This window comes from Diabrotica virgifera, chromosome 2 (assembly GCF_917563875.1).
Source record: "Diabrotica virgifera virgifera chromosome 2, PGI_DIABVI_V3a".
Taxonomy (NCBI): domain Eukaryota; kingdom Metazoa; phylum Arthropoda; class Insecta; order Coleoptera; family Chrysomelidae; genus Diabrotica; species Diabrotica virgifera.
Window position 1 is genome coordinate 2,709,632 of NC_065444.1, and position 22,556 is coordinate 2,732,187.

Below are 22,556 nucleotides of genomic sequence, written 5' to 3' on the forward strand. Positions count from 1 at the left end.
ATGTTCTTACAAGATGCAAAATATAAATATGCTTACGGTTTTTCTAACCATATTGGCTCTTGAAATTAGCATTTTGGCAGATCTTTTTAGCCACCTTAACAATTTGAACAAGAACCTTCAAGAAAGAGAATATTTTAACAGCTAAAGATAAAGTAAAAGCATTTCACACAAAACTTCGTTTGTGGTCCACCTCTCTGCAAAACAAAATGTTTGAGTGTTTTTCATGTGTATAGAAGATTTGTGAAGATAATGCAACAGACCAAAGTTTTGCAGTATCGGCTCAAATTCTTTGCATTATACAAAGCTTGCATAGTTTACAAGAGCAACTTTTGACATACCTTCCAGAGTTGCACTCTGAAGCTGACAGTAGGCGTAGATGGATTCTAAAATCTTTGTTGGACACATCAATAGATCTGACTGATGTCAACAAAAAAAAAAAATGAAAGAATGTCTTCTAGATTTAGCCGCTGATGGCATGTTTAAAATGGAATTTTATTCGCAAAGTGTCGACGTATTTTGGATAAAAATAAAACACCAATACCCAGAGCTGGCAAGGGAAGCTCTTAAATTATTAGGGCAATTCGCCACTGCATACTTGTGTGAACTGACATTTTCTTCAATGGTAGACATTAAAGCTAAAAAGAGAAATACACTGCAATTAGAAAATGATTTGATTAAAAATAGTACTTCAGTTTGATAAACTTTAAAAAAGAAACAAGCACATCTTTCCCACTAAAATTGTGTTTTAAGAACCTCAACTTTTTTTTCAGTCGACGACCCCCCGAGTAAGGCTTCGCAACACCCTGGGGGTCGCGACCCACAGATTCAAAAACACTGCCATAGATCAAAGTGGTTTTAATATGGCTTTATATATCAATAGCTTGTTTTCAAGAGATAGTAGTTGAGATTTACGACCGATGATCCAGTACATCTCGGAATTTTATTTCTAGTTATTTTCTTTTTGCGAAAATGTGCTTTTGCCAAGTTAATCTCCTATCAATGTGGATTCATAGGCTAGGTACTTGACAGCATCGGTTTGTGGGAGTTGTTTCGTTCAGAGTTACAGTTGGATATGTTTGTTTTTTTCATGGTGAAAGTAACATGGGTGGATTTACACTCATTCGTCGTTATTTTCCATTTTTAAGTCATCGTTGGATATTTTTAAGGTCGTTTTGAACGGTAGTTTGGATGCTGTGATAGGATCATGGTGAGAGTCTAGTACAGCGGTGTCATCAGCAAAGTTGCACATGTTGTTCTTTTACTTGCCTGTAGGTCATGAAGTATAAAACAAGTACAACATTGGTCCCTGGACACTTCCTTGTGGCACTCCTGCTTTTATTGGTCTTAGCTCAGAGCTATATATGTACATGGAGGCAAAACCACGGTGGAAGGTTGGGTGCGTCGAATAAATAGAAAGCTAGAGTAACAGTATACTGAAACAAGCATCACTCGCTTCATAAAGGCCTAGAGAGTGAGATGGCGGGGGCACGAGACGAGAATGGAAAGGAAGATACTGTCAGCGATAATTCTAAAACAGGCCTCAATCCCAGAAAGAAGGAAATGACGATCCAGACAAAGGTGATTTGATAGCGTAAAAGAAGATCTCATAAAAGAGGGAATTGAGGGTTGGGAAGAAGAGTAACAAATAGGGATGAATGTAGGAGAATAGTAAGTCAATTTGGTACGCAAGGAGCAACAGACCTTCAAGGTCTGTTGAACTTTGTAAATAAATATAGTCTCCCCTAGCTTATGTTCGCGAGTGGGAGGGACAAAGGTAGTCTCCTGAGGTATGACCTCTTTGATCTTCGGACATAAGAACACTCTACTTCGCGAATATCATGTCCCATGAAGCTGATATTTACTTTTGTGCGTGTGTTGATTCCTTGATACTTTTTTTCAGTCAGTTGAGTTATAGTAAAAATATATGAACGAAACATGATCTTCCACATGAAATCCTGATCGTTGTTCGATTTTATACGGTCCATCATCATTATCTTTGCCTTATCCCTATGCGAGGTCGGCTTCCCTAATTGCATTTCTCCACAAAATTCTATCTTGGGTCATATCAATGTTAATCTCCTTTACCAACATGTCCTGCCTTATCGTCTCCCCCCAGGTCTTTTTTGGTCTTCCTCTCCTACTCCTTCCAGGAATCTGCACTTCAGCTATTCTTCGTACTGGCTGATTAACGTCTCGACGTTGAACATGACCAAACCATCTTAACTTATGCTCCCTCATTTTGGCATCAATTATTGCCACATCTACCCTTCCCCTAATATACTCATTTCTAATTTTATCCTTCTTTGTCACTCCACTCATCCATGTAAGCATTCTCATTTCCGCCACATGCATTTGTTGTTCCTCTTTCTTTTTCACTGTCCAACATTCAGTTCCGTACATCATAGCCGGTCTTATGGCTGTTTTATAGAATTTTCCCTTCAGCTTCATTGGAATTTTTCTGTCACACAACACACCACTCGCTTCTTTCCAATTCATCCATTCAGCCCTAATTCTACTGCATGCATCTCCATCTATTTCTCCATTACTCTGTAATACCGATCCTAGGTACTTAAAACTATTGCTTTTCACAATCATTTCACCATCCAAAGATACCATTTTATTTGTAGTAACTCCATCTTTAAATGAACATTCCAAATATGTACTTTGTTTTTGTCCTATTTTATACGGTCCATTCTTACAAATTTAAATTTGATTAAAAATTCAAAATACATCTGAAGCAAAAATAACCTTATCTTCTTATCTTTTTGCAATAAAATGTATAATCCTTTAAATTGACGGTCACCTCCAATTTGCCACTTAAAAAAATATAAAACCACTGTCCCAATACACATCTGCTCGTGCTCGTTCACCTTCCTTCCTAGACGGGTCTCAACAAGTTAAAAACTCGAAAAAACCTCACGTGTTCTACTTCTTACAAGTTTATTTACCTATACATTACACAAAGGACTCGAGGTGCACAGCCTGACGCAATATATTTTCAGATTTCTTTAAGTTAACTATTTAAAACAGGACGACAAAAGGATAATACCGTGAGACTCGGGACGTATCCTTTTGTGTGGGAGGTTTCCGTGCTTCTTTTTTGCTATTGTTAAATAAGTGAAAGATATTGTGTGTGAATTATTTTTACTGAAAATGCGAGAGCAAGTTGAAACTTGTCTTACACATATAAACGCGCCAATTTTGTTATTGGGAATAACATTACCTACAGTCGGAAAAATGAAAGAATACCCATGAACGAACATATAAAACACGCTGTATTTTCCTGTCACCGTGTCACAAAGAAAAGTGCCCAGTGCAAGTACATGTAACAATAATTAGTACATGTACTTGCGCTGACCAATTTTTTGTGCGACACGGTGACAGGAAAATACAGCGTGTTTTATATGTTCGTTCATGGGTATTCTTTCATTTTTCCTACTGTACCTATAATAGCAAAAGATAAGTTTTATCATAATAATTGTAGGCAATAATTATCTACAAAAATTGTTTATATATTTTGTCTCTTAAGAGTCATTGCTTCGGCGATATAAAAACGAACAAAAATATTTGTTCTTCCTACTATCCACACGCTTTGACGCCACCTATTAAGTAGTATACTTGGCGTGTTTTTTAAATGTAGTTTTCTTGTTTAGGCCTATTCCAGGATCTATCGTAATTCTGTTTAATTCAATATTATTCAATAATAAAAAATGACAAAATTGGAAATTACGAAAGAGGTGTGGATTCTAAGAAATTTGGGAAATTGGAAAACATTTCATCTGATCCGTACTCATACTCATATAATACTTCTGGTTCTTTTCTTCTTTTATTGTTCTTGTTCCTCCTGGGTGCAAGTAAATTGTCCTATTAGTAATCCATTAGATGTCTTCACGCTGATGTCGTACGAAGTCTCGTCGAATGGCGATTCAAATTTGGAACACAACTGACCTTGACAACTGATAAATGCTTTTTAATTATTTTAAAATATTTTTTCTATGGATGCTATACAATATGCAACTTCTCTCACTACTTACATACATTCAAAACAAACAATTCCTCACGCAGTGAGAAAAGTCGGCCATTGCAGTGAAAACTATTTTTTCTCACGGGTTCTCGTACGGTCTTCCATACTATGATCGCCGTTTCCATGGTAACATGCACAATACAAACACAATTAATCATCATCATTCTCTTTGCCTTATCCCTATGCGGGGTCGGCTTCCCTAATTGCATTTCTCCACACAATTCTATCTTGGGTCATATCAATGTCAATTCCCTTTACCAACATGTCCTGCCTTATCGTCTCCCCCCAGGTCTTCTTTGGTCTTCCTCTCCTACTCCTTCCAGGAATCTGTACTTCAGCTAATCTTCGTATTGGATGATTAACGTCTCGACGTTGAACATGACCAAACTATCTCAAACTATGCTCTCTCATTTTGGCATCAATTGGTGCCACACCTAGACTTCCCCTAATATACTCATTTTTAATTTTATCCTTTCTTGTCACTCCACTCATCCATCTAAGCATTCTCATTTCCGCCACATGCATTCGTTGTTCCTCTTTCTTCTTACCTGCCCAACATTCAGTTGCGTACATCATGGCCGGTCTTATGGTTGTTTTATAGAATTTTCCCTTCAGCTTCATTGGAATTTTTCTGTCACACAACACACCACTCGCTTCTTTCCACTTCATCCATCCAGCCCTAATTCTACTGCATGCATCTCCATCTATTTCTCCATTACTCTGTAATACCAATCCCAGGTACTTAAAACTATTGCTTTTTACAATCAGTTCACCATCCAAAGATACCATTTTATTTGTAGTAACTCCATCTTTAAATTAACATTCCAAATACTCTGTTTTTGTCCTACTAAGTTTTAAACCTTTTTCCTCCAGAGCTTGCCTCCATTGTTCCAGTTTTTGTTCTAAGTCTCTTTCACTATTTCCTACTAACACGACATCATCAGCATACATGGAATGTTATCCTGTAGTTTCACTGTTATCTGGTCCAAAACTAATGAGAATAAATACGGACTAAGCACAGAGCCTTGGTGCAATCCTACTTTCACATGAAATTTATCAGTCTCTCCCACACCTGTCCTAACACTAGTCGTTACTCCCTCATACATATCCCTCACAATCTTTACATATTCACCAGGGACTCCTTTCTTATTGAGTGCCCACCACAGAATCTCTCGAGGAACTCTATCATATGCTTTCTCAAGATCAATGAATACCATATGAGCGTTTGTTTCTTTACTCCTGTATTTTTCCATCAACTGCCTTATAATGAAAATTGCATCTGTTGTTGATCTGCCCTTTATAAAGCCAAATTGATTCTCGGATATTTCGGTCTCTTCACGTATCCGTCTATCAATTACTCTTTCCCATATTTTCATGGTGTGGCTAAGCAGTTTTATAGCCCTGTAGTTTGTACATTGTTGTATATATCCCTTGTTTTTGTTATACAAACAAATTAATGTTGTCAAATAAATGTGTTAAAGCAAAACCTACCAAGAAACCTTTCAAAACTGTTCAAAAACAACTGTTGATATAAATAGGCTGTTTCCAAATTATAACTATTACATTGACGAAAAAGAGCTGTTTTCAACAAGACCAAGTTTGCAAAAATCGATTAAGCAGAACCGGACTTCAGCGATTTTTTCATAACAAGGTTCCCACTCACCCCCACCTCGTATTTGCACAGGTAGACTTAAACTTGTGAAATAAAATATGCACAGAATTGTATGAAGAATACGATGATTGGATTTCTAGTGCCCATTCATTAGGCAAATTTTGTAAAATTTCGATTTTTTAATTTTTGATATTCAATTACGCCCTTTAGCGGTGGACTTACAATTACGAAAATAATTTCCAGGATTTTCTCGGGGCAACTTTTGTTATAAAATTTTTTTCCCAAAGCTGTAGTATAAACGGTTCCTGAAATATGGCTGAGAGCCATTCTTATTGGGACACCCGGTACATCATAATATATGTTTTATACATATTTTAATAAACATGACGATATACTTTAATGGTTGAAAAGTGTAAGACTAAAAAGTAAAAAATAAAAAATATGAAAAAAATTTTTTCCATAAATGCTTTTTTTTTGGTTACGAGTGAGTAAAATTAAAAATATTATAAAAAATCAACTAAAAAGCAAAAAAATAAAAAAATTGAAAAAATCTAACACATTCGTTAAAGAAAAGCGTGGTGCGAAAACCGTTTATTCGATGAAGACGCTCCACGCTTTTCTTTGGCGAATGTGTTAGATTTTTTCAATTTTTTTTTATTTTTTGCCTTTTGGTTGATTTTTTTATAATATTTTTAATTTTAGTCACTCGTAACTAAAGAAAAGCATTTCTTAAAAATTTTATTTTTTAATATTTTATATACTTTTATTATTTAATTTAGTCGTAGCGTCTGAATTGACCTATATTTCAAGGATTATACTCGTATTTTAACGTTATCATCATCAGTGGGTGTTTCTTTTCCTACCAAAAATTCCTCGTAATAATAGCAATCTGAAGAGCCCTTTATTGCCCATTGATCCACCGAATTTTGGCAAGCGGAAAGGGTTTAGAGCTAGCTAACAATTAAACCGTTTCAAAAAACTCTTTGACAAGTGCTTCTAACCGCTAGGGGTGATAGGAAGCCACCCCACTTAAATTCTATTACCGAAAAAGGGGTATTATTGATAACTGGGTCTTATTGAATCGCTTTTTGAAAAAGTGTAGATCAACAATACCAAATTTTCTTTGAAAGGGTGAATGGGAGCACAAAGGGTGCGTGTCTTGTGTGTGTTAAACACCGCCGATTTGTTGTACAACAAAAAAATAGCTTTTGGAATGAAGAAGCTCGAGTTTCTTCAAAAATATCGGCGGATGAAATGATAAATGATTGGAACTTGATCATCAGCAAATGGGACCGATATTGAATAAGCTATTATTTCGTTGTATTAAACAATTTTGAAATAAAATTGGGTTTTGGAAATATTTTTTAAATTCTATCAATGCAAAGGGTAAATCCTTTTGAGGTCTTTTGTGACAGAAGAAATAAAGACTTTGCGGCGGATATCAGTGATCCAATTCTGAAATTAGAAGTTTATAACAACAAAGGGAAAATTCAATGTCTTTTAGTTCTTTTTGAACATTGTCGTTAATCTAATCCTACTTCTGTTTGGTCATTTGTTGTAGGTCTTACTTGTTAAAAGCACAGCATCGCAGTTGCATATTGAACTAGGCTGTAAGATTTGTTATAATTACATTGCCCAGAGACTCCTGATCCATTACCTACCATGGGCAGTTAGTTATATCAGTGAAGTCCCTATTAATGTTCATCAGTTTTTGTTCTCACGATGGTAAAATTGTGTTAATCTTCTTGTAATTGTGTGACTATTCAATAGATAATTCGTCCTCCAATAATTGTTTTCTTTAAGTCTCATGATTATCACAAAGGTTACAGCTGAAGTATATAATTCTAGCGAGGGTACACCTGTGATAGTCTCTAAAGATTCCGTTCCTGTAATATTCAAGGAACTTCTATATTTAGAATTGGTTATGAATTGATTGTCTTTGTAGGGTGGTGAGCAAGGTTGCACAATATTGCAACTTTTTCCACTGATGTGTATAACGAACAGGTTACCTTTTGTTTCAACATCCAGGTTTTATTTACAACTCGTCTACAGTTCCAGAAGGGTCATTTGATTCCTTTGGGTTATGGTTTAAATATGAGTGCTCCAATTGAGTTTGGAATACAGGTTTACCCATAGATACTTGACTTCAGCTCTTCCTCAGATTCTTTCTAGCTCTACTGTCTAATAATTTTAGGCACACTCAATCCAGTGTGCTTACTCTTATTAGTTAAGATTCTCCTCCGTTTTCTTTAAGCCCTTGTCAGGGCGTGGTAAAATTCTAAATGTTGTTAGCTTCCTGCCTCCATTGGCTACGATCTTGTGCCAGATCGACGGCTCCATGTAGGGATTTTTCCATCAGAGTCTTCATTTAGTCTGCCCAACGTGTTGGAGATTAACGAATAGTGAAGACTATTGGTTAAGTTTTAGAAGGGCCCACAGAAAGATTGTCTTTTAGACAATTCTCTATATAGCAAAGGACACATCCCAGCTGATTCGCAACAATACTGGGAAATAGTTTCCTACCACCCTATGGTATGGTGGTACGGGGGTTGCAACCCCCGATGATGGGGTTGATTAAGTTGAAACACTAATTACCGGAATATATTTATTTATGTCACCATGTACAACAGTAACTAGTTTTTACGGTAACCAATGTCACCCATTTACGAAATCCAAACAATGCATGTAAATAATATTTGCTTAAGACTTTTAAAAATTAAATCGATATGGATTAACTCTTATTTTTTGGATGCTAATATAAAAAAATAATTTTTTTCTCAGAACCTTTATTAACCGCTTAACGTGCTTACCCGAGTTAACTCGGTTTTAAACTACGTTTCTATTTTCGCTTAACCGAGTTAACTCGTGTATAAAATATTTGAACGATATATAAGGCGTCTACGCGTTTTAACTCCTCTAGCGTTAAATAACGGTATTCCCACTTGCATGAGCGCCCATACTTATGGGCAGGGGGGGGGGCGTGGCCCCCCTAGCTCTTCGGGTGCTGTAAACTATATATCAAAATTATACGAAATGTAATCTGCAACATCTTCACGTCTGCCCCCCCTAAAAATTTTTAGCCCGTGCCCACTCGTTTCTAATTTTAAACTTTCTACAATCGACTGCCGACTGGGGTGGGATCACGATGAGTAGAATTCTATTTTGCTGACGTCACGTTCTGCCCTGACTGTGACGTACCTCTGTGTAACCCCTTGTTTTAGAGTGTATCACACTGTTAGCAATATTTAACATTATTATACTTGAATAATTGCGATTTTCTTCTCTTACTTGTAGTATTTTGTATGCAAAAAGTTACGACCGAGTTAACTCGGGTGAGCGCATGAGGGTATTTGTTATTTTATATTTTTCTAATAAAATATGCGTTTTTTTACTTTAGATTATATCTAGTGACAATGGTCTTGTTCGTAGTTTATTTTACTGTAATAAAATAAATAGGTAATTTTTTGACGTATTTTTGCAAATAAATGTGTGCGTTAAGCGGTTAAAAATGAACATAAAACTGTTTACATATTAATATCTAACTCTTAGAAAGTACAAAAAAAATATATCTTTTTTCATTTATGCATGTACACTAATATTGTAGAGGGCGCAAATGTCGAGGCCCCGAAAAATGATGGCGGACAGTTAATCTCAGGATTGGGATATCTGAAACAAAAAAATCGTACTGCATTTGAAAATGGATGGTTTCTTACGTGACAATTTACCACAATTTGACCAAAAAATAAAAAATAAATATTTTTTAACCATGAAAAACTAAAGAAAAACGATTTTTTCACAAAATTTTTTCAAATTTCGGTAAAATCTATTTTTTGCGGAATTTTTCACTAACGGTGATAAATGGTCACGTAAGAAAATGCCTTTTTCAAATGCTGTTCGATTTTATTGTTTCAGATTTCCTAATTCTGAGATTAACTGTCCGCCATCGGAACTACTTTTTTTCGAGGACTCGGCTTTGGCGCCCTCTACAATATTAGTGTACGAGCATAAATGAAAAAAGATATATTTTTTGTACTCTCTTAGACAAGCCGCACACCAACGAAACATGAAACGAAAAACATGAAACATAAAACGTAAAACACGTTTTATGAAAATAAAACACAGGTAAACAAATCTTGAAGTCCGCCTACCAATGAAACGAGTGTGATTCATGCTCATAACACATTTTTATTTTCGGAAAGTTTCATAAATGGCCGGACGTCTATTTGTTTAGCAGTGTTTTATTTCCATGAAACGTGATTTACGTTTCATGTTTCTTTGATGTGCGGCCTGCCTAAGAGTTAGATATTGATATGTAAAAAGTTTTATGTTCATTTTTAACCTTTTTGTATGTTGATTTTTCACCGGAAATTTCTAAGAATCATAGGGTTTATTTTTCTAAAATTTCATTGCTAAATTTATTTAAATTTAATTTCAAAAATTGATGTATAGTCCGTTCTTTAACGGTAAAATATTGCAAAACCTCTAAATTTTAAAGAACCGCTTGGATTGACATGAAATTTGGCATACACATAGCTAACAAGTCAAAGAAAAAAAGTGATATTGTGCCGATATGTGGTTCTGCCCCGGGGGTGGTTTTCACCCCCTCTTGGGGGTGAAAAAATATTCGTCCAAAGTAAGTCCGTAGTTGGATAAACTGACTAATTCTAAGTAACTTTTGTTCTATAGAGTTTTTTCACTAAGTCAATATTTTTCGAGTTATTTTCCAGTGAATATGTTCATTTTTTCAACAAAATAACCACGCTTTTAGACGGTTTTTTGCAAATAACTCAAATAGTAAGTATTTTGTCGAAAAAAGATTCTGAGAAAAAATATAGCCTGTAAAATAGTTAAAAAGATGGTATATACCCATATCACGTCTGTATACCTAGTAGAAGCAGAGTTATAGCTAATTAAAAATAGGTTCATATTCGTAAAATTTAAAATGGAATACTTTAACGTGAAATAACCAAAAATGAAGCACATTCCGGGGAAAACTTATTACAACTTATTTAAAGTGTTTAAAAAAGCTTCATTTTTGTTTTATAGAAAAAGTTTCTAGCATCAAAAGTTACGCTCAAAATAACGTTAGTCCCTTTTTTTTGGTAAAAAAATCGGGAAAATCACCCCCTAATTAGTATCTCAAATGAACTTAATCGTTACGACTTCACAAGTTTCTTGACTCGCGTATGTATTGTTTATATGATCTGTACGTTTCATCGGTTCAAAGTCCTTATTTTTGAAAGGACTGTAGTTAAAAGGGGTTGAACGAGTCACTGATCACGAATGTATGCAAATTTAGAAACACCAAATCTTAGTCAATTTTTGTATAACAGAAAAACAAAAAAATACATGATATTCAGAAAAGCAATGCTGACTTTTTTTGTTTTTCGAGATTTTTGGTATCTCTAACAATTTTTAAGTTATTTTGAAAAAAATCATATTTTTCAAAATTAAAATTTTTAAAAATTTCACTTTAAAACCAAATTTTTTCAAAAATAAGCACTTTGAATCGATGAAACTTACAGATCATATAAACACAACATAAGTAAAATAATTTATGAAGCGGTAACGATTTATTTTATTTAAGTTGCTAATTAGGGGGTGGTCTTCCCGATTTTTTTTTTGCCAAAACAAAAGGGACCAACTTTATTTTGAGCGTAACTTGCTTAAATTTAATGATAAAAACTTTTTATAAAAACAGAAAGAAAACTCTTTTTAAACACTTTAAAAAAGTTATAATAGATTCTCCCCAAAAAGCGCTTATTTTTTTGGATATTTCACTTCAAAATATTCTATTTGAAATTTGGTGAATATAAATCTATTTTTCATTGGCTAAACTCTGGTTTTACGAGGTCCAGAGACCTAACGCGTACACCATTTTTTTACTTTTTTACAGGCCATATTTTTGCTAAGAACGTTTTTTCGACAAATTACTTACTTTTTGAGTTATTTGCGAAAAACCGTCTAAAAATGTAGTTATTTTGTTGAAAAATGAACATATTCACTCGCAAATAACTCGAAGAGTGTTGACTTCGCGAAAAAGTTCTATAGAGCAAAAGTTACTTAAAATTAGTCAGTTTATCCATTTCCGGACTTATTTTGGACTTATATTTTTTCACCCCCAAGAGGGGGTGAAAGTCACCCCCAGGGCAAAAGCACACATCGGCACAATATCACTTTTTTTCTTTGACATGTAAGCTATGCGTATGCCAAATTTCATGTCAATCCAAGCAGTTCTTTAAAATTTAGAGCAAAAACCGTGAAAGAATGCACTAGTAGTGCCTTTTAACTCGGTGAATTATGTATGTAGTTGTTTTTTCTTAGCAATACGTTACAAGTAATCTTATTCAAATTCAAAGTAGACCACATAACGTGATTTTGTCTGTCTTCCATCACGTCCATCATCGTCACGTCAACCTCTCAAAACGCAGTATACACATAAATAGGATATAAAAATCGTATTATTTCCAGCTGTTTGCTCTGTATCAAATTAATTTGGATGCCTTTCTAGAATTTTTTAGTTAATTCCAACAGTCACTCAATAAAAAAAAAACGGTTGATGCCACCCGACAGATTATATAATTCGTGTTTGAGGACTGTCAAAAGTTGTTCTTTTGGGGATATCCCGCCCACCGTGTGAATAATCGTAATATTTTAAAATGTGTAATTTAGGAAAGATTTTGAAAACCATGAGGTTTAAAAGAAAATTATTTTCTTTCAGATTTTTTTTATTTAAAGACAAAGTCGCATCCACCTAATCATTATTGAATAGTAGTAAAAGGTACTAATAGTACTGAATGTGTATATGTATACTCTTCTACCGTTCTTCTTCTTCTTCAAATGCAAATCCACTAATGGATGTCAGCGATCACATTTTCCACTAACTCTCTGTTTCTTGCAATGTATATCAGAGATTGTATGTCGTTAATCCCTTATGTTTCGGAGCCAGGACATTTTCTTGCGTCCTTTTCCTCTCTTGCCTTCAATTTTACCCTGGATTATAAGTTAAAGGAACTGGTATTTTTCGTTTCGCATGATGTGACCCAAATACGCCGTTTTTCTTTTCTTGATGTTTTCGAAAAGCTGGCGTTCTTGGTTTATTCTTTTAAGAACATCTACATTTGTGATTTTCGCCGTCCATGGTATCGTTAGGATACGGCGATAAAGCCACATTTCGAAGGCTTCTAATCTGTTTATATCCCTCGTTTTGAGTGTCCAGCACTATATGCCATATAGCAGCACCGACCACACGTAGCATTTAGTAAACCTTAGTCTCAGTGTAAGGTCGAACTCTGAGCAGGTCAGTACCTTCCTGAATTTTACGAAAGCTCCACTCCAGCAATACTCCATTCACTTTGATTCCCATCTCTGCATCTTCCAAAGACTCTTGAAATATGGCTTCCGAATAAATGTTAAATAAAAGAGGAGAAGCACACATCCCTGCCGAACACCCCTTCTTATATGTATGGGTTTGGATATAGAATTGTCTATTTTTAATTGTGTTGTTGAAAGACTGATAAGTTTGTACACACTTGAATGAATAAGGGAAAATGAAAATGTAGTATGTCAAAGTGTGTAAATAATTATTTACACACTTTGACATACTACATTTTCATTTTCCCTTATTTAATTGTGTTGCCTGATAACAGTACAAGTTTTCAATGCATCTTATGTCTTTTTGGTCTATATCAAGCTTCTTGAGGATCTGCATTAACTTGTGATGTTGGACACGATCAAACGCTTTCTCGTAATCTAAAAGGCACAGGAATACGCCCTTCCTCTGATCGTAACAATTTTGGACCAACACCTGTTGTTAAGTACATTGACTTTGAAATTTATTAGACTCTGCCAATTATTGTACAAGTGCGTATTACCGAAGATTGCCGAACGAAGTGACCCAAGTTCATTTGCCAGGGTTACTGGGTGACGAAAAAGTACATAACGACGAGAATACACACAAAACCAACGCTTCGATGAACGAACATTTTTACTCCTTACATTCAAGTTATTGTAATTTGTTTTAGATCTGTTGTATTAAAATTTACGTGAAATTCTGAAAATTCTTCACCACATCCACATCTATTGGTCCTTCGAACTGCGAATCTACAGTGCCAGCAGAACTACAAAGAAAATAGCAGCTTTACATTCTACGAACCGACGTCGTACTTGACCCGCTGTATCAACCCCAGGAAGCTACATTTACAACACTGAATACTGAATCCTTTTTATAATTTCACATTTTTTCAGTCTCTATTTGATAAATATTTTAAGTACATGAGTTTCAATCTAAATTAATATATTTATTTCGAATAGTGACATATTTGACGTTTTACCTACTCTCGTATTCATTGTGAATGTGCTAGCTGATTTTTTATTTTATTCTGACAGATCGTAACTAAACGTTAATAATAATTCTTACGTACATAATAATTGAATTACAAAACATTTATTTCCGTTTTCTGCACTTGAATAAATCATTTCTTTTTATTTAATTACATTCATCGAAGATCAAATATTTATTTCTTTAAACATCAAACACATTTTGATTGTTTATATCTGTATAATAATATACGCCACATACATACATAATATTTAATTATTTTGCATCCTCATAAATTTTGGTCAAATTGTCAAAAATGTCAAACCAAAACAAAACAAAGAGAATGGCCACTAAAGGTGCTCTTACACGTTTAACAACATATTTTAGAAGTGTAGAAAATAATGAAGTTATCGACCTCGTAGATTTAGAAATGCGATTATCCAAAGCCGAAGAGCTTTTAGATGTTTTTAATGAGGTTCAGCTGCTTATTGAAACTGATGATCCTGACTGCGAGGAAAATTATGACACAATACATGCCATTGAAAGGCAGACTTTTGAGGACAGATATTTTAAAATAATATCTGACATCAAAAAACTTATTTTATCTAGACGACCTACTGACACGTCTGATTCACGTAGTGTCAATGGTTCAATAGCAGCTGGGCCTACAAATACAAGCAACATTAAGTTACCTCCATTGAATCTAGCTACATTTGATGGATCGTTTGATCAATTCCTCTTCTTTCGCGACAGTTTTAATTCTATTATTAATGATGATACTTCACTTTCCAATGTACAAAAGTTTCATTACTTACGTCTGTCATTACGTGGCATAGCTGCCGACACTATTAAATCTTTGCAAGTCTGCGATGCAAACTACGACATTGCTTGGAGTTTATTGATCGAAAGATTTGAAAATAAACAGTTACTTGTAAACAATCACATTAAAGCTCTCTTTAACCTACCACTAGTCACAAAAGAATCAAATGAAGGTCTCAGACAACTTCTAGACAATACACAAAAACATTTACGTGCTTTAGAAGTTTTAAAACGCCCCACTAAACACTGGGATGATTTGATTATTTATTTGTTAACAACTAAATTTGATAACTCAACAAGACGCTCTTGGGAGTCACAAAATTGTAAAGACAACCTACCAGTTTTAGATGATTTACTGAAATTTTTAAAAGAACGATGTCGTATCTTAGAGTCATTAGATAACTACAATGATAATAAACAGGATCAAAATTCACCACGATACAAAGGTAATAAGTCTGAAACAAGAGCCTTTGTTTCTAACACAGAGAATAGGTTTAAATGCAACTTTTGTAACAAGGAACATAAAATATATTATTGTCCTGACTTCTTAAAACTAAATCCTACTAATAGGTTAAACAATGCAAAACGTCTACGTTTATGCCTTAATTGTCTTGGCACATGCCATCGTACTAAGGATTGTCGTTCTACTGGTTGTAGAAAATGTGGAAAGATCCATCACACTCTGTTACACTTCGAGAATTCACAATCCTCAAATTCAGTTTCCACAGAAAACAATTCTTCTCAATCTTCATTACCTTCCAATGTTCCAAACACTGGGCTGCAGTCAAATGAATCTACCTCTACCTCTAACTTCTCTTCAACACATCATATAAGCTCAAGTGTTCACACTGCTATTAAACCGTATATTCTACTTTCAACTGCTGTTGTTAACGTTTTTGACAAGTTCGGCAACTCACATAAATGCAGAGTACTCTTGGACAACGGAAGTCAATCCAACTTTATATCTGAGAAATTTTGTGATATTTTACAACTTTCAAAGGAAAAAATCAACTCTTCGATCTCGGGAATTAATCAATTAACTCACAATATTAACTTCCGGACATCACTAACATTTAAATCAGATATTAACAATTTCTCGAAAAAAATATCTTGTCTAATTTTGCCCAACATAACAAGTAATTTACCTTACATACAGATCAATCGTTCCCAGCTCAATATTCCAACAAAATTACTTCTAGCTGACCAGAATTTTGAAAAACCTGGTCCAGTAGACCTTCTTATTGGAGCTGACACATTTTGGGATATTTTAAGCGTGGGACAAATCAAACTTGGTCCTGGGTTACCGATCATTCAAAAAACCACTCTTGGTTGGATAATTTCTGGCCCAATCCCAATTCCAACAAATATTCAACACCACCCCCAACATAATTGTTACTTTTCTTCTACCAGTGAATTAGATTCACAGCTCACAAAGTTTTGGGAACTAGAGGAGTGTCCTAAAACTAAGTTTGTTTCCGAAGAAGACATCTATTGTGAAAATCATTTTAAGCAGCATATTTCTCGCCATTGTGATGGTCGTTTTATCACTACTCTTCCACTAAAGGAATCTCCATCAGTTTTAGGGGATTCTCTAACTACTGCCAAAAAACGTTTTTTAAACTTAGAGAGAAAACTTGAAAATAACATTCAATTGAAATTAGAATATCATGACTTCATACGTGAGTACATTAAACTTGGTCACATGTCCCTAATAAATGACACTAATGATAATTCTGGATTCTTCTTACCTCATCACTGCGTTTTAAAGGAAACTTCAACCACTACAAAGTTAAGAGTTGTATTTGATGGTAGTGCGAAAACTACCACAGGCTACTCATTAAATGACATCATGTATGTCGGCCCTCATTTACAAGATAATTTATTTTACATTTTACTTAGATTTCGTCAACATAAATTCGTACTGGGTGCAGATATAACTAAAATGTATCGTCAGGTTTTCCTTACTCCTGAACAACGTTACCTTCAAAAGATCTTTTGGAGATTTAATAAAAATGATGAAATTTCTGCTTATACACTGAATACTGTTACCTACGGTACTGCATCAGCAGCGTTTCTTGCCATTAGGTCTCTTCATGAAATTGCTCATCGACATATTTCCGAATACCCAAAAATTTCCTCTATAATTTTGCACGATTTTTATGTAGATGATCTATTAACTGGTTGTGACACATAGGAAGAACTCCGAGAAATCAAGGAAACTATTTCATATTTATTATCTTCCTACGGTTTTCCTCTGAGAAAATGGACTACCAATGATTCGTCTCTACAAAATCATTCTGATCCTGATTTTTTGCATTTTGGTTCTGACGAACATAACAAAACACTAGGATTACTTTGGAATCCGTCTTGTGATTCCCTACAATATTCTATAAATATCTCCACAATTAACTTAAAGATTAGCAAAAGACAGATTTTATCCTGTACAGCACAAATATTTGATCCTTTGGGGTTACTTTCACCCGTAACAGTTATATCGAAAATTATTCTTAAAGAGCTCTGGAAACTCAAGATAAGTTGGGATGAATCTGTTCCTGAAAGTATTTACACACTTTGGTCGAAATACTACTTCGAACTTACAAAATTAAACACTTTAAAAATACCTAGACATGTACTTTCTTCTAACCCAGTTTCTGTTCAACTTCATGGGTTTTCTGACGCCTCGGAGGCGGCTTACGGTGCATGTATTTACATATGCTGCACAGATACATTTGGAAATTACACTTCAAATCTTTATTGTGCTAAAACTCGAGTTTCTCCTATGAAACTTGTAACCATTCCAAGACTCGAACTTTGTGGGGCATCACTACTTTCTGAACTTGTCGAAAAGGTCACTTCATCTGTAAATGTCTCCTTTAAAAACATTACGTATTGGACTGACTCTAAAATTGTTATTTCATGGATAAACACCTCTCCCCATTTACTTAAGACTTTTATAGCAAATCGAGTCTCACAAATACATAAACTGACCAACCCTGAATTTTGGAAATATATTAATACTTATGATAATCCAGCAGATCTACTGTCACGAGGTATAAGTCCTTCTTCGCTCAGTAATTCCCACATATGGTTTCATGGCCCTTCTTGGCTCACTTTGCCTCAAGAAGAATGGCCTCAATATACAAAACATCAAGAAGTTTGTATAACTTCTGAATTACCTGAACTGCGTAACAAAACTCTTGTGTTTCATCACATCAACAACGAATTTACCTTTTACTACAAATATTCTTCATTAAATAAACTAACACGCGTCTTTGCTTATGTCTTAAGATTTAAAGACAATCTGTCGATTCATAAACATTTACGAATAACAGGTCCCTTGACCACAATAGAACTCAATAATTCCCTTTTAACCTTAATTAGGTTCGTACAACGTCAGTCATTTCCATATGATTATGATGCACTTTCCAATTCCAACCAAATTGACAAAAGAAGTAAACTTCTTGGCCTAACTCCATTCTTTGATACAACAACAAAATTAATACGCGTTGGCGGTCGTTTACATCATTCGTCATTTGATTTTAACAAGAAACACCCCATAGTCCTACCTCAGAAAGACCACCTCACGATACTCATTGCTCGCCATGAGCATTTGAAACTTTTACATATTGGTCCTCAAGCACTTCTTGCTTCCTTAAGAGAAAATTACTGGCCAATATCAGGGCGCAATTTGGTTCGAAAAATTGTTCGTGATTGTGTCCGATGTTTTAGATTTAACAATAAACCCGAACAGTATCTTATGGGCAATCTTCCGGAGTCACGAGTTACCCCTTCACGTCCCTTCACGGTTTCTGGTGTCGATTATGCTGGTCCCGTTTTATTACGAGATAGAAAGGGTCGTAATTACAAAACTTCTAAAGCTTATATTGCTCTCTTCATTTGCTTCGCCAGTAAGGCTATACATTTAGAAGTTGTCAGTGATCTCACGACAGAATGCTTCTTAGCGGCATTACGCCGATTCACGGCCCGACGCGGTAAATGCTCCGAAATATTTTCAGATAACGGCAGCACTTTCGTGGGAGCAAATAATGAACTCAGACAATTTTTTAACACAAATGCTGATCACATTATTACAGACCTCTCAATCGACGGTATTCAATGGCATTTCATTACTCCACGTGCTCCCCACTTCGGTGGATTATGGGAGTCAAACATTAAATCAGTTAAGCACCACATGAAACGTGTAGTAGGTAATGCAATTTTAACATTTGAAGAATTTACCACGGTTTTATATCAAATAGAGGCTTGTCTCAATTCTAGACCACTCTATCCTCTTTCTAATGACCCAAATGACCCTAACCCTCTTACTCCTGCACACTTATTAATTGGATCTTCATTGACGAGTATACCACAACAAAACTTAATGGACATTAATGAAAATCGTCTTTCAAGATTCCAAAGGGTGCAACAGATATTACAGCACTTTTGGACAAGATGGTCCAAAGAATATGTATCCCATCTTCAGCAGCGGGTCAAGTGGAAGGAGAATTGCCAACAGCTGATCCAGCCTGGACGCATGGTTCTAGTAAAGGATGATGGACTTCCTCCCTTGAAGTGGCAGTTAGGCAGAATTTTAAAAACTTACACCGGAAGTGACAATATTGTGCGGTCGGTTGTGATAAAGACAAACTCTGGTGAGATTAAACGACCGGTTGTGAAATTATGTGTTCTGCCTAACCAAGATCAATAACTTTTGTTTGAAAACTATAATTAATATGATCTTTGACTTTTTCTTTAAGACTTTTTATTGAAACCCGGTCTTTGGGGTTTCAAGGTGGGGGAGTATATGTTAAGTACATTGACTTTGAAATTTATTAGACTCTGCCAATTATTGTACAAGTGCGTATTACCGAAGATTGCCGAACGAAGTGACCCAAGTTCATTTGCCAGGGTTACTGGGTGACGAAAAAGTACATAACGACGAGAATACACACAAAACCAACGCTTCGATGAACGAACATTTTTACTCCTTACATTCAAGTTATTGTAATTTGTTTTAGATCTGTTGTATTAAAATTTACGTGAAATTCTGAAAATTCTTCACCACATCCACATCTACCTGTGTTGCTACTATTGCTACTTTTGTTCCTAAACCTTGCCTAAACCCAAACTGAGAATCACTGATGTCCCATTCACATTTTTTGTATAATCTTGGATGTAGTATTTTTAAGAATATTTTTAAGGTGTGACTCATCAGGCTAATGAGTCTGTGATCCTCACATCTTTTTGCATTGACTTTTTTGGGTAGGGGAATAAATGTAGAGAGCAATCACTGTTGAGGATAGCAACCAGTTTCATAAATAAAATTAAATATTTTATGTAGTGCTGAAATTCCCCTTTCATCCAGTAGTTTGAGTATTTCTGAAGGGATTTCATCTGGTCCAGGTGCCTTATTGTTTTTGAAGTTATACTTCTTTAGGCGCGATTGAGATTGAGGGTGAATTTATATTAATCTGCGCGCATGCGCACACCGACAGTATGGTATTAGTCGTTATACGGGCTCTGATTGGGTGTTGAAATGATCTGTCAATAATAAATAATTGTTCAATATGAAGGTAAACAAATGTATAATGTATTAGTTTTATTGTTGTGAGGACAGAAACAAAAAAGTTTATAATTGTAGTGATTTTTAAATAGTTTTTAAATCAACAGGTACGTAATAATTGTAAATGTATCATAGGTACCTACCTATTTGGACCTACCAAAATACATAGTATGTAATACTTTTATTTACATAATTTGATTACCATCAAAATTTCTATCAATGTTCACCTAATATATTGTTTTCTTACTCTATGTTTTGTTGTATTTTTCAATTCTAAATCATTTCAATTCAAAATCAAAATAATTTGATTTAATTCAAAAATGTCAAAAGTTTAATCCGTTTAGTTAGTCGATCTTCGCACATAATGACACATTGTCTCCGTGGCGAAGCGTTTAATGCGAATGAACCCCAATACAACGCCAATACCAACCGCGCTGATAAGTTGGTTCGAATCCCAATAGAAACTTTTATTTTTTTATTTTTTTTATACATTTTATGATTGTAAGTATATTTTATATAATTTTATTTTCAGAAAATACGTATTTAGTTAAAAAATTTTCCGACAATTAATGTTCAGAAATCATTTGTGGCATTTTTAATGTGTTTGTGTGTGTTTCATTCTTTTATTATTTTAATTTTTGGCACTGTTTTAATAAAAATGTTTGAGAAGTAGTAAGTATAAATTAGTTTAATATTTAAATAAAATATAAATAAAAAGTATATTAATTTCGTTTATAATCATATAATCATATTATAATAGAAGTATAACTTCTTACGTGCGTACAAAGTACACACACATTCTTTTTTTGAATATAATATTGCCTTTTCTATTTCCTCTTTAGTGATTGAAGGGCCAGTCAGCTGGTCGTCTGTATAAACTCATGGGTCTTTCGTCGTGAAAGAGATCCTGGATATAGTTTTCCCATATATAAATTTTCTCTTTTCACCTAGCACTATCTGGTTATCCTGATTACCTATGGTAGTTGGTCTTCGTTTTCTGTATATTCCAGCAGTCTCTTTAAGCTTTTCATGTAAATTCCGGTCGTCGTGCTGTCGTTGTAAATGTTCTATAGATCGATACATTGTTGCTGAAGCCATTCATTTTTTGCTATTCTTATCTTTGCTTTTATTTGCCTGCTAATGTTTTTACCGTTAGGTACCGAGAAAGGTGCGTCTAGCTTGTGATGATTTTTCTCCATTCTTTTCTGTTTTTCGCTATTTGTGTTGCGTCTTGCAAAGACTTGCAAGTACATTTTGTAATATATCTGCTATGTTGTTGTTCTACTCTATTATTGGTCTGCCTCTTTTGTTTTTTTCCTATTTTTTAGCTTCCCACGCTCTTTTCGCAAGCCTGTTACTGTCCATTCGTGTTAAATAACCTAACCATGCTAAAATTTTCTCATTTATTGTATCAAGTAACGGTTTAATTTTAGGTCTGTTTCTTATTTCTTCATTTTTGGATCTATCTGCCCTTTTAGCTCCTATCGTTCTTCGGAGGTATTTAATCTCTGCTTCTTGTATCCTAATCTGGTGCGTTCTGTTTAAGATCCAGTTTTTTGATCCACTATATGTTGGTAAATACTTATATTGTTTCATATGTTGTCATATTCATTTTTTTTGATATTTATTTGTAACCTAATTGAGAAATAATTCCCTTTTTAGTGCCCTGGAATACTTATCCTCTACTCTCTAGTCCAGTGATGGGCAAAGTACGGCCCGCGGGCCAACTACGGCCCGCGAAAGTATTTAATCCGGCCCGCCGAGGGTCCATCGACATGGATAGTATACATATAGCTTTAACACAAAATGCATTTTTTCTATAATTCTAGCCCCCCTATAGAATTTCTTGAACTTTGAGCCCCCCTATTGAAAAAGTTTGTCCACCACTGCTATAGTCTGTTGTTGAGATCGTCCTCTGCTTTCTCTGATGTCTCTGTTATTTATTACTGTTAATATTTCTTTGTTGTGCTTCACTTTTCCTTGTGTTTCGGCGAATCATACTTTATATCATTTGCAAGTACTCATATCTCTGTATTTATGATTTGGATTATATTCTTTTCTTTACAGTATTTTCAAAGGTTTACTTGCATTCTTCCACCTATTACATTTATAAACATTCTATTATAAACATCTATTACATTTATAAAACTTCTTGTTTAACTCCTTGTGTTGTTTCAAATGGTTGCAATTACATATTTTGTATGCTTATTGTATTTAC

General features: G+C 34.7%; 1 protein-coding gene across 1 annotated transcript; it reads left to right on the forward strand.

Annotated features, from left to right (window-relative positions):
• The first annotated feature begins 14,272 nt into the window (after nt 1–14,272).
• On the forward strand, nt 14,273–22,161 carry LOC126880373 (uncharacterized). Its single transcript, XM_050644198.1, has 2 exons — nt 14,273–16,103; nt 22,001–22,161. The coding sequence occupies exons 1-2, from the start codon at nt 14,273–14,275 to the stop codon at nt 22,159–22,161; spliced, it is 1,992 nt and encodes a 663-aa protein (XP_050500155.1).
• The last annotated feature ends 395 nt before the right edge of the window (nt 22,162–22,556 follow it).